At 36.5% G+C, this 12,554-nt stretch overlaps 1 protein-coding gene across 1 annotated transcript in view; it reads left to right on the top strand.

Moving 5' to 3' along the window:
- The window catches only part of cntn3a.2 (contactin 3a, tandem duplicate 2), a 134,710-nt gene that overhangs the window by 77,022 nt on the left and 45,134 nt on the right, over positions 1–12,554 (top strand). The window contains exons 11-12 of the mRNA XM_065286248.2: positions 1,172–1,322; positions 5,519–5,646. Coding sequence (XP_065142320.1) covers positions 1,172–1,322; positions 5,519–5,646 — 279 coding nt within the window. The remainder of the gene's footprint in view (positions 1–1,171; positions 1,323–5,518; positions 5,647–12,554) is intronic.

Below are 12,554 nucleotides of genomic sequence, written 5' to 3'. Positions count from 1 at the left end.
AGATGGTGCAATAGGCGTAAATATTTTTCACAATGTTGGACGTAGCTAAGCCCGACGTAGGACTATTACACCCAACTTCTTAACGTCCGGCTAGTGCAACCGGCCCTTGGTTATTTGCGCATGATTAAACATGAGTATTTATGGTGAGAAAACAAAGCTTTTTTGGATTTTTTTTAAAATGGGGATTGGGGGTGCGCCAACCCGGTTGGGACATAGAAGGGGGTGCGCAGGAAAAAAAGTTAGGGAACCCCTGGTTTAGGGGGTCGAATCGAGATCATGATCTTTTAATGATTAATCGTGCAGCTCAAACTCAAAATTCTTATTGCCTGAACACCAAATTTAAAACTATTGTATCTGTTTTTCAAACCTGGTCAAAGCAACACTTGGATTAATTTTGACAAAAATGCTAATTAATGCCGTCTGATGTCTGATGTGTTTACCTCTGGAAAGTTGGGAAATAAGTTTGATAACCAAATTCCCGAAATGTGCAAAATGAATTTTGCTGTGGCTGGTATGCTTTATTAGTTTTTATCCACCAGAGTTTCATTGCCTTGTCTTTTCATTAAAGTAGTACATTTTTAGAAAAAATTACATTCTAAAAAAATTCAATTAATTGGCGACCTCCATTATTTCTGACAACAAAGCACCTGGACACAACAAGCGGGTTATCACGCCTTGTGGGAATTAGCACATTTCCAATAGCACGTCCTGAAAGGCTCGTAGAGCAAAATGCTAAAAGATAAAATTAGGTCAAATTTTATACCCACAAATCCATACCTACCTGTACAGCTTGGCAGTATACCTACAATTTGATATCTCTGTATCTGTTTATGATGAACGATTTATACCTCGATTTTTCTTTTAGTGTAAAAAAAAGTTTGATTTGATGTTGCCACAGTTGCCCCAAAAGCATAGAATAAGACATGTTTTTGCAAAAATAGTAAAAAAATGAAATCTTGTGACTACTTATTACTTCATTTAATGATCACATGTACAATAAATGCTACATAAGGGTAATGAAAGAGATTAGTTGTGCTTCCAAAACTTAGGACACAGAAGCAAGGTGCTATTAGCATAGAGGCCGCTCACATGTATTGTTAAAGGCATACAGTCATACAACATCTGTGCCAAGGTGGTGGTTTGACTGTGCTGACCTTGTGTTTTTCCACAGCTTCACCCCCAGACTTTTCCAGAAACCCTCTCAGAGCTCTGCTTAAAGCCAAGGCAGGCAGCACAGTGTCAATGGAGTGCAGGGCACAGGCCTTTCCTATAGCCATCATCCTGTGGAGGAAAGGCAACGACCCGATACAGGGCACTGAGAGGTATGAATGCAATTTTTGCTATCCTTTTAAGTTTTGAACAGCAACAGGCTACATGTAATTTGGATATCACAAATTAAGTAATTAGATTACATTTGATGGATTGCATAATTACACTGGTCGGTAATAACTTGTTTTTATAAATTTGGTCAGCAATAAATAACTTTAAAATCGAATAATTACACCAATGTGTTCCAATAATGCAATGTCCTGAAAATTTGTACTTATTTGGTGGTTAGTTCGTAATTTTTTGTACATTCTCATTTGTAAATTTGTATATGATTTGCTTTGACGTTCAGTTTAGAGGCATGATTAGTGGGGTTTCATTAATGTTTGTTCTTTGTAATCGTATGTTTTTGTTGGATTAATTTTGTAAGTTTTCGTTCGAATTAGAAACTGCTTAAAATACATATGAATCATCAGATCAGATCTCATGCAGTGACATATTTCCAGTGAACACAGAACGTTCTCATTCTTCATTCTGCCACACACAGGATAACATCATCTTAAATGAGACACAAGGGAAAACATCACTGTGCAATGTGGTCGCTGCCTCTCTGATTTTTAATTCCCATTATTCCTTCGATTTGACCATCTATCTTGTACACCCAGCAATTCCGCTGTGTTCACACTATCTGCGGCACAACTTAACAATTATCAAAAGAAAGCAGCGCCGTCGATTGTGGCAGCTCGCTGACCATGACACTCATGAATTATGAAGCAGGCCATTAGGCCGGGACAGCAGGAGGCTGCTCGTGTTTTGGGTTGGCTCTGTCAACTATGAAATGATTCCTGGTAGGAGGCCACTTGAGGAAGCACAGCGATCCGTGAGCCCGGCTCTTTTTATAATGAAGTTAGATTAAATAGTATGGGGGAATTCTGTCAAGGGTGGGAAACTACTGCGTAAAACAATAGATTTGCATTAACCCACAGTTGTTTGTTTTGAGAGCATTCGGTGAGACACCCCCAGTCCAATTTAACCAGAAGTGCATTGCCTGGGAATTGTGCATTAGCGCATTAACATTCCAGTACAGGATTACAGGAATGTTTTGTTTGCTGCTCGGGATGATACATTGAGATGTTGATGTGTATCGTGGTCGGTTTTTTATTAGGCCTTCAAAAAAATTTTCGTACATTTTACCGATTTATTTGTCACTTGGAGTGACAGGAAGCTGAAATCTGTTAGTATACAGAGAAATATAACCTTGATAACTTTAATATTGACTTAAGCCTGGATTTCACAGACAGATTAACATATGCATTACTATACATAACACATCACTATAAAACAATGTTATGTTTAAAAATATGTTGAATTTGTTTCAAATTTAATTTAGTTCAATGGAAATACATTTATATTTATGCCTTATCCAAAAGGACTTACTTTGTATCAGTTTGTGCACTATAAAAAATATTTGTTGATTCAACTTAAAAAAGTAAGTTACATGGTTGCTTTAAAAATTTGAGTTAAAGAGCACCAATGGTCTTATTCACAATTTTACATTTCCTTTGGTGTGTAAGTTTGTATTAGTAGGGGAGAACGGGGCACAACCTAATGCTTTTGGTTTTGGCTCAATTATTCAAAAAATATTTGAGTTTTATTAATTATATTTTTACACAAGCAACACACACATCTCTGCTACAAATGAACATTTGATGTTTGTTTCTTTTACTTACCATTCTTGGACAATTACACCAAACGTGACAGAAGTGCAAACGTTACAACTTACCCCATAGGTGGGGTTCATTGTAACAGGCAGGGGGTTAGTTGTAACACTTGTTAAAAATTAAGTTTGCAGGCAAATATTTCAATACTATTTTATCTATATACTTGTAGTAGACATTGTTTATATATTTTGTATCCACACTGTATTCATTCATCCAGCCCCTTTCTAACAATAGTTCAATTATAAAAGAATACAAATGTCTAAATATGTGAGAAAAAGCAGCACAATTATAACAAAACATTTTTTATATGTGACCCAGTCTGTAATAACCATACTACAGTTTTAAAATCAAATTCTGAGATAATGAGCATCAAAGTCTGATTTTAACCATTCATTTCATTACGATTTCAATCTTAGACGTGACCTTATTCAATCAATATTAAAGATATAAACAAAAATACATTTGGCAAATGATTTTTGATAAAACAGGCACATTTATTTTGTTGGCAGCCAGCAATCATTCGTGTGTAGCCTATTTAAAACAACGGCAAGAATTATGCTAACGCTAGCGGCTTTCATATCGTAAGTGCTGAGGAGTTAGTTGTAACACAACGTTACAATGAACCCCGCTGGGTGAAAATATTTTTAAGCCCATCAAAAAAGGTTGCTCAGAGCTGCAGACATATTTCAAAACTATGCTATGATTTAGTCAACAAGACACTGATTAATATGACATAGCATTGGATTTGGTATCTTACACATCCAACTTAGAAACCGAAAAAAAAACATATGATAAAAAATTTACTTACATGCCACCAAAACACTCGTTCATCAATAACTCTCTGGAAAAACATTATACATTTCCAATAATTTGCAGGAGATCGTCTTTTGGCAGTGTGAAAAAAAAGTAAAAACAAAACGCTCAACCCTGTGCAACAATGTAAACAGTCCATGTTACAACTAACCCCGCGTTAGTTTTTGCCCTGCGCACCCCTAAACATAAAGTGTAGAAATTGTATTATGAATAGTAATTAGTCTAATTTAATGTCATAAATAACACTATATTTTATTATTTAGGTCAGGTGTTTTAAAATAAATTATCTAGGGGCCACTTGCCAGATGGCTCCCTCCATCAGGGACCAGTTGAAGAGTAACAACAAATATAAATGTTTTCACAAGCTCGATTTCGACCTATATGCTGGCAGGGTTTTATTGACGTATGGACAGACTTTGAGTGACTCATCTCGCGCTCACAGCAAGCAGACTGCTCTCCTCTTTACAGAAGTAATGATGCCTGTGATTGTGTTTCTTGAGAGCGGCAATTTTCTCCTTGCAGATTAGGCAGGTATCAGAAACATCATAAAGTGGCATCGCAACAGTCACTTATCCAAAGAAATTAAAACTAAAAATGCATAAGATTCGGTTTAGTATTTGATACGTAAATTCAAGAATAACGACCAACATTTCAGCATTAGAAATACTATTGTGACTACAGAAAGTGAAATTAGATTTTCTGAATGTCTCAAAGAGTAACCTTTTAACCCCTTAAGAGCTGAAAAAAAAGGCTGATAGTCTGACAAGTCAATAGTTTAAGACCTCTGACCTAGGTCAAATTTAAAGCATCTAAGTAAAGTAAAGATGAAAAACATGGTTTATGCATTGTTTTCATGTACAGTTCTGTGCAAAAGTCTTAGGCCACCATCACCAGCTTTGTTGTTTTAGCAAAGTTTTAATGTCCATCCATATTTATTTTTCACACTTTTTAAGATACAAACAGAAAATACAGGAAATATGTTCAAAAATAAATAAAAACACAACAATTTTAAGTACTAAATGTCTTCTTAAGGCATCAGTCAGTGTTAGTGTGACCTCTCTTGGCCTGAAACACATCTTGAGCTTTTATAAGGAGACTGAAGTTCTGAAGTCATTCAATTAGGATTAGAATTAGAAATTAGGATTAAATTTCATTTAGGGTTTAAGAGATCCTGCTCCTGCTATTGCTCAAGTGAAAGGGGAGTTTAAACTAAATACTTGACACTTCAGCATATACTTTTATACTGTTTTTAATACTACATACACATTTCTTGTATTTTCTGGTTGTATTCTAATAAAGCGACTGAAAAATAATGATATATGATCACTATACAATTGCAAAATCAACTAATCTAATGCTAGCATGGTGGCAAGACTTTTGCACAGTACTGAATATTTAAACTTTACAAACTTAAAATTCCAATAATGTGGTGGATGGGTGGTGGATTTCGTTTTTATAGCTCATGCAGCGCTACATTTGAAAGAAAGTTTGGTGTGAAAACACATTTTTCAGCCTCATTGGCTCTCGGGCAGCTGTACGCACAGAGCCGTGGAGAGAGTCCAATGTACAGAGATTAATGTCCGGTTTCGAAGAAACACATTATGTCCTACTTACCACTGTTCTGGAAAGATAAAAAACATTTGCAATCGGAATCTTGCTCCATTATGAGTTTAGATTTGATTTCAGGTCATTTAGTGGTATTGTGGTTTCTCCTTTAGGATAACTCTTCTCCCTGATGGAACGCTTCGAATCACAAATGTGACCAAGATGGATGGAGGGACATACTCATGTTTGGCTAGAAACCAGTTTGGTTCAGCCAGCACTACGGGAAGACTGCTGGTAACAGGTGAGGGTTATTAGTACACAATTACTAGATATCCTTCATCTTCAAAGTGTTGATTTATCTCTGTAGACTTCGCTGGTTTTAGCAGTTTAGTACATATCGCTGCGTTTTCGATTGCAGTGTCCACTAGGGGCACTAGAGTCAGATTTAACTGGTAAGTGAGGCTGACTGGGTTCGGTAGAACTGTTATGTAAGCATGCAAAACACATGGTGGTTTTATGGAGGCCGGAACCAGCTAAGCCTTTTTCATCCTTTTGCTGTGGCCCTATTGCATGAAGTTCAGTATAATGCATTCACAATGAAATGCTGTTTGATTGCGTTATGGAGCGTACGTGCTCTTCTAGTGTAATGCGACGAGTCGAGCAGTTCAGCTCTCCAACTGGCAGGTTTGGTCTGTCAGCTCAATTCAACAGGGATAGGATACAGTGGGTTTTTGTGTGGTATTGTAATTACCCATTTTCACGCTTCGCTTATGGCATTGCAATTACCCTGGATTACATTAATGGAGTGTGTGAGGGGTGCAGGTTATAGGTTGAGCGTGCACAATTTACAAAGAAAAATCTAGACTGCTGGTTTTGCACTCCAGGTTTTGCTGAGATCACTACAGTCACGTTGTGTTACTGCAGCTTTCAACAGATTTAAATATGAATTTGAATGAAAGTAACCCTGCATGTTGAGCAAAATACAACAGATGTTCGTAAAATTAGGCACTTTTAGTGTTTTATTGATGCAGTTTTTAAAGGGGTCATGGCATGTTTTGCTTTGATCTTTAGAAATGCAAGAATTTATTCATTTATGAAAGCATACTGAAAACAAACCGCATCCCAAGTGTAAACTGTTAGATTTCTGATATCACAAACATGAGTTTAGTAACACATGGCTGCCCACATTAACATTTTCTAAATATATGTCAGATTTTATTTATTTCAGTGTGTCGGTTTTGTGTAAATGAAACATTTTAATACAGGCTTTGCAATGAAACAATTATTGAAAGATGGTTTACTTAACTATTTCGCCTGCAAAAACTGTTTAACGGTTTAACTGTTCCCCATACATAAGCTTTACCTTTACCCAGGTAAATTGCAGCCTGCCCACTTTACACTTTACAAATTTCACTATTTTCTTACATTGGTTGGATGACTGCATTAATCCATGAATTGCATAAATCCATGTCGTTTTGTTGTTGTTGTTGTTGTTTCAACAAGAGTGTGCACGGTAAAAAATCTTTACTGCCTTAAATAGTTTTGTTGAATTAACTCAGATTTACAAGTCATGTCAACCCACTTTTATTTATAGGGATGTAACGATACTTCGCTGTACGATACTTTGCGATACAAATAAAAATGCCACGGTGTGCATTGTAGCATGATGGGTATATTTATACGATGACGTTCTTTTAATTTTATTAGTTGACCGGTCAACACGTGATCTACTCTGCGCCAGCATCACCTGTGCTTCATCGCAGTCACACAGACATCTCTTGAATCACCTGCAGCTTGAACTGAATGTCAGCAACATGACTTCGGTAGAAACAGAAATTGATATAGATGATGCCCCGTCATCTTTTAAATCCAACGTCTGGCAACATTTTGTTTTCATGTCACTCAACGGGAATCTTAATCAAAGGGAAAGGGAAGCAGAAATAAGAGATGATGAGTTTAAGGAGTTTATTAGTGTAAAGGACCCCCTTGAAAATGAGATGGTTCATCTCAAGGAGTTATCCTTGAAAATAAAGAAATAAATAATCCTCACCCAGTCAGGTCTCAAACATTAGAGGAAAAATCTCAAGTAAACCTCTGTCAAGTCTATAGAATTGCATTGTTGCTGAAAAAATCAACACATGTATGTGTTATACTGTTCTGTATTTTTAGATATGAAATTAATATTTAGTGTATAGCTGTAGGACACAGTTGGCAGTAACTATGACTGAGATTATTTTAGTATAGCAGTCATAAAATGACTGGTTTCTTAAAAAAGTGTTATTGTAAAAATATTCTTGTAAAAAAGTTATTAGGGGTCAAGCCCAGAATGGGCGAAGACCCCTATTGTATTCGTTAGTTTTCTTATTATTCTTCCAGCTTCTTCTTCCGCCAATGCGTCTATGGCAGCCCATAGCAGCGTACATAGGAAAGTTATGAAATTTGGCATGCTTATAAAGAACTGTCCAAAAAGTCTCCACAGCAAATTTGGAGTCTCTATATCAAACACGCTAGCGCCACCAACAGTCCAAAGTTGCACTTACGTTTTTTAATTATAACTTCTGATCCGTACGGCCTAGAAACAAAAGGTTTCCTCTGTTTCATTGGCTCAAGACAATTTGAATGGATCATACGACGTCATTTTCCGTCATGAACATTTTTCCGCCATTTTGAATTATTCGTAAAACCTACTTTTGTGAACTCGTCCTAAAGCTTTTGCCGGATTGTCAAGAAAATCGATATGTAGCATCTATAGACCCTCAATGCAAAAAGTTATGGAATTCATGTCGATTCGTCAATCTGTTTCCGTAAACCGTGTCAACCAACTTTACGTAGAACGCTAAAAAACGGATTTGAGGCTGTATCTTCGCCAAACTTAAGCCTGTTGACACGAGACTTGATACTTGTGATGGCAGTCAGGACCTGAGGGTGCATGCATAGTTTCGTCACAACGCCACCTAGTGGTCAGACAAATGTTTACATGCCTATAACTTTGGCTGCGGTCGACATATTTTAGTGGGACTTGTTACCTTGTATTCCTGAAATGTTGCCGAGTCCAACGATACTAAACATGCCAGGTTTTGCCTTACGCTTAGCCCTACGCAGCAAAATAGCGCCTAAAAAACATGCGTGAATATCTCCATGAGCGTTATTCTGATCGACTCGAAAACGCCATAGGAAGAACATTACATTACCTTCTGAACAAAAACCTCTATTGGCGCTATTTTAAAATTTTCATCAGAAATGGCCGAAATTTGCGAAAAACTAAAAATGACCTTTACATTTTGTGTTTTTTACACATTAACGGTTATAACTTCGTAAAGCAAAGAGATTTTTTCACCAGATTTGATAGGCTGATGTATGACCACAGTTTGAGGCTACACAAAAAAAATGTATGCTTGCACCACTAGTTGGCCCTATAATTAAACTAAACCTTTGAAATCAAGCAACTCTATGGTCATACAACTGTTTCTTCACTAAACTAATAAAACTAACTAGATGCAACACAGTTATGATCTGAGAGTGCATGCACAATTTCGTCATTGCGCCACCTAGTGGTTTTGAGATAGAATTATGGTATTTTTTGCCTAAAACTACTGCTACAGTACAACTAAAACCTTGAGTCATCATGGATTAAGCCTTTAATGGTTTGAAGTATAATCATTGGTGCATTCCAATTAACTCCCTAGCAAACAATGAGAATACCTTATCAACCATTTTTGCATTTGTATATTTCTGCATAAGAACATCGTAGAGACATGGGGGTGGGCTCTTTTGACTCATTAACACCACTGTAACATTTTGTGAGCTGAGTATTGCCACTGCAAGCCCCACTCACATTTTCTTCAGTGTTCTATTTGTCAATGCTCTTCGAGAAGAGAGGGAGAGATTTCACTGAATGCGAACACAGCTTTTTTGCTGATAACTGTTATAATATTTTGTCTGAAATCAAGAGATTTTCTTAGGTTCTTTAAACTGCTCATCTGAACTCAACTTTACTTTCTCCTGTGCCCTTTTTGGCTTGAACCCAAAGTTTGTCTCTGACAAAGACGACTGATCGAGTTAACATGACTTGAGGAAAGATTAGCAGTAGTGTGAGTCTGTGTGCGAGCTTTCTCCCTCCCTATGATGCTGTATGCCGTGTTCTGTAGTCTATGTAACAACAACAGTGTATTCTCTTATATTTCTGAATTTGCACCGAATTGTCTGCGCTATATCACTCGCATTTAAAATCAAGAAATGGCTCAAAACACAACAACAATTATGAGAAGAGCAACAGCAGTAAAGCTACAATGTTGTATGGTGATTTTTGCATATCTAAATCAGGATTTTAGCAGCAGTTAAAGAAACAGCTGGTTGGATAAAAACGAGGTGATGGGTCATGTTTAGTCACTATTTTATAGGCTACAACAGAACAGATAATATGTAAAATAGCATTCAGTTGTGTTAAAATGCAATATAAGATCAAAGAGTAGAAGTGAAACATTTCATATTTCTGTTAAGCATCTACTTTGCACTGGAAGTTTTTATTATTATTTATATTGTTTACATTGTAATTTTTTATTTGGTAACATTTAAGTTATTCATATTGTTTATGACACCGGTGGGTTCCAAATAAAATGGACACAATGAAATAACAAACACTTGAATTTTTTTTAATTAGTCGTTTAGAATAGTCGACTATTCGAAAAATTAGTCGAAAGATTAGTCGTTAGAAAATTTGTCGTTAGTGGCAGCACTACATGATACGGAAATATTTGTAAATACATGTAGGAATAGTGGGTTAAGCAAAGGACATTGTATAGAAGTTTTCAAAAAAGTCAGAAAAATAGGGGGCCTGTGCCCCAGTAGAGCTTTATGTCTAACAACGCCCCTGCACAGTCCCTTAATTCTAATTTTATGTAAAATTTCCATATTTCAGTGACAGACCTGCAGTACAGAAGGTTCTGTTAAGCCTTAAAATGTTAAAATTCTTTATTAAGTTTTATGTACAACAAAAACGTTACTGCGATTGTTAATATTATGAAAATTAATCTGAAATTTAAATAATTTAAAGTTGCTCTAAGCGAATTCACGCGTTTTAGACCATAAATTTTTTTTGTTACATACAGCAAACATCTCCTCACTATCTGCTTGCTGCCTGTCCGCTGATCAAACTGTAAAAAAACGCGATCTCTGTAGACAGCCCAGGCTCCACAAACTTCAATATAAACACAGTGGCCAAACCTAGCACCACGAAACAAAACTAAGTGTTCCAGCCAATAAACGACAAAAAGGATTTGGGGGTGGGGATTGGGCGCGTTCATGAAAGCACGCAGGGGGAGGAGTTAGCTACGCTCCGTTTGTTTGAAAACAGTTCAAACATCAACAAAAACTGACGTCTCGCAAATTCGCATAGAGCGCCTTTAAATTTTTTACATTTGCTAAAAAACCCTGTGATGTGTATCGTATCGCGAACCCAGCATCGAGATACAGATCGAAACGTGAGCTTAGTGTATCGTTACACCCCTAATTATTTATCTTGACTATGAGTTGCTATAACTTATAACATATAGTTGAAAAAGTCAACTTCATTTTATAAGTTTTAACAACTCATCCATAGTTATAACAACTCATCTCTAGTCAAGAAAAATAATAGTAAGTTGAAATGACTTGTAAATATGAGTTGATTCAACCAAAAAATGTAAGGCAGCAAAAAATGTTTAAAGTGTGTGGTGTCAGTTGTTCTAGACCCGACTTTGTACTACAGTGTGCGACTGCCTTAAAGCACTAGTTTGCATAAAATTGAAAATTACCCCAAGATGTAATCAACCTCAAGCCATCTGAGATACATTTGTCCATCATCTTTCAGACGAACACAAAGAATGTGCATCCATCCTTCTTTTTCGTTTGTAAAAATATGGGTATTTTTCTTACAAAATCGCATCGATTACTTTCAGAAGGCCTTTATTCATACCCCTTGAGCCGTGTGGATTACTTTTGTGAAGGATGGATGCACATTCTTTGGGCTTGAAGGTATTAGACCCCTTTTTCATACATTATAAAGTTTAGAAGAGCTAGGACATTTTCTAAAATAAGTGAAAATGCATTTATCTGAAAGATGATGGACACATGTATCTCGGATGGCTTGAGGGTGAGTCAATCATGGTTTCATTTTCATTTTTGGGCAATCTATCCCTTTAAGATAACTTTCTACAGGCAGCATACAAATCATGTCAAAGTCTCTGGCAACCACCATCTGGCAACCATCTTGCTGATACGATAAATGTAGTATGGTAATTATTTTTACACAAAAATTCTGCTCATACAACACAGTATACAGTTACACCTACTGTATCAACATTACTGCTACTTTAGAAACAAGGTATTGTATCAATCAATCTGTACCATAAACACAGAGAAAGAGAGAAATAGTCTATTGGTGTGAATAAAACTGTACTGTCCTAGATAGTTTACAGTAAAACATTTCTTTTATCCTCTACAGATTTCCACATTTCTTCCAATGACAACTTTACTGTAATGAGTAGAGCATGACATTATGGCTCTGGAAGTAAAAGTCCATAAATTTTCTCTCTAGAGAAATTGATTTTTAGCGATAACGTAAAAACCTTTTAAGACAGACCTGCCGTGAGCTCTAAGGTTGTTAATATACTGTACTTCAGTAAACTTTTTGAAACTTTGGGATGAAAAGCTTCAAATCACTCAGGTCACTGTAATGCCTATATTTGTATTGCAATAAAGCGGTCCTATTTAAATACCTTGGATCTCCTTAATTGACATTTTAATTTACAAAAACTTACGTAGAGTCATGTTTTTCCCGTGAGATCAGGTTGAAAATCTAAATTGAAAGTTTTGTTGATGCTCTCGTTTAGCAACAAAGTAAGAGCAAGTTATTTTCAGTGAGCCATGGTGATTTCCAATGACATAAGCAACAGCGACCAATGGCATGAGGTTTGGGCATCAGACTGATGGCAGAAGGTCTGGACTCCATAGCAGGTTTCATTAGCCAAAGGCCACCCAAGAGGCTGTCTGACTGACACGTAAAGCAACCAATCACATTTTTAGCCATGTTTCTTAAATTAAAGAACGTAACATGTCTCCCAGAAATCCTGTAGAATTCAACCAATTTGGGGTGTGTCTCCCAAAATCATCTTTAGACAACTATGGAAGCATGTCGGTTCTTAGAGCACAGTTCAACGATTCGGATGTTTC

This window comes from Paramisgurnus dabryanus, chromosome 21, assembly GCF_030506205.2.
Source record: "Paramisgurnus dabryanus chromosome 21, PD_genome_1.1, whole genome shotgun sequence".
NCBI classification, from domain to species: domain Eukaryota; kingdom Metazoa; phylum Chordata; class Actinopteri; order Cypriniformes; family Cobitidae; genus Paramisgurnus; species Paramisgurnus dabryanus.
The sequence above is the reverse complement of the archived record's forward strand: the minus strand, read 5'-3'. Positions and strand labels throughout refer to the sequence as shown.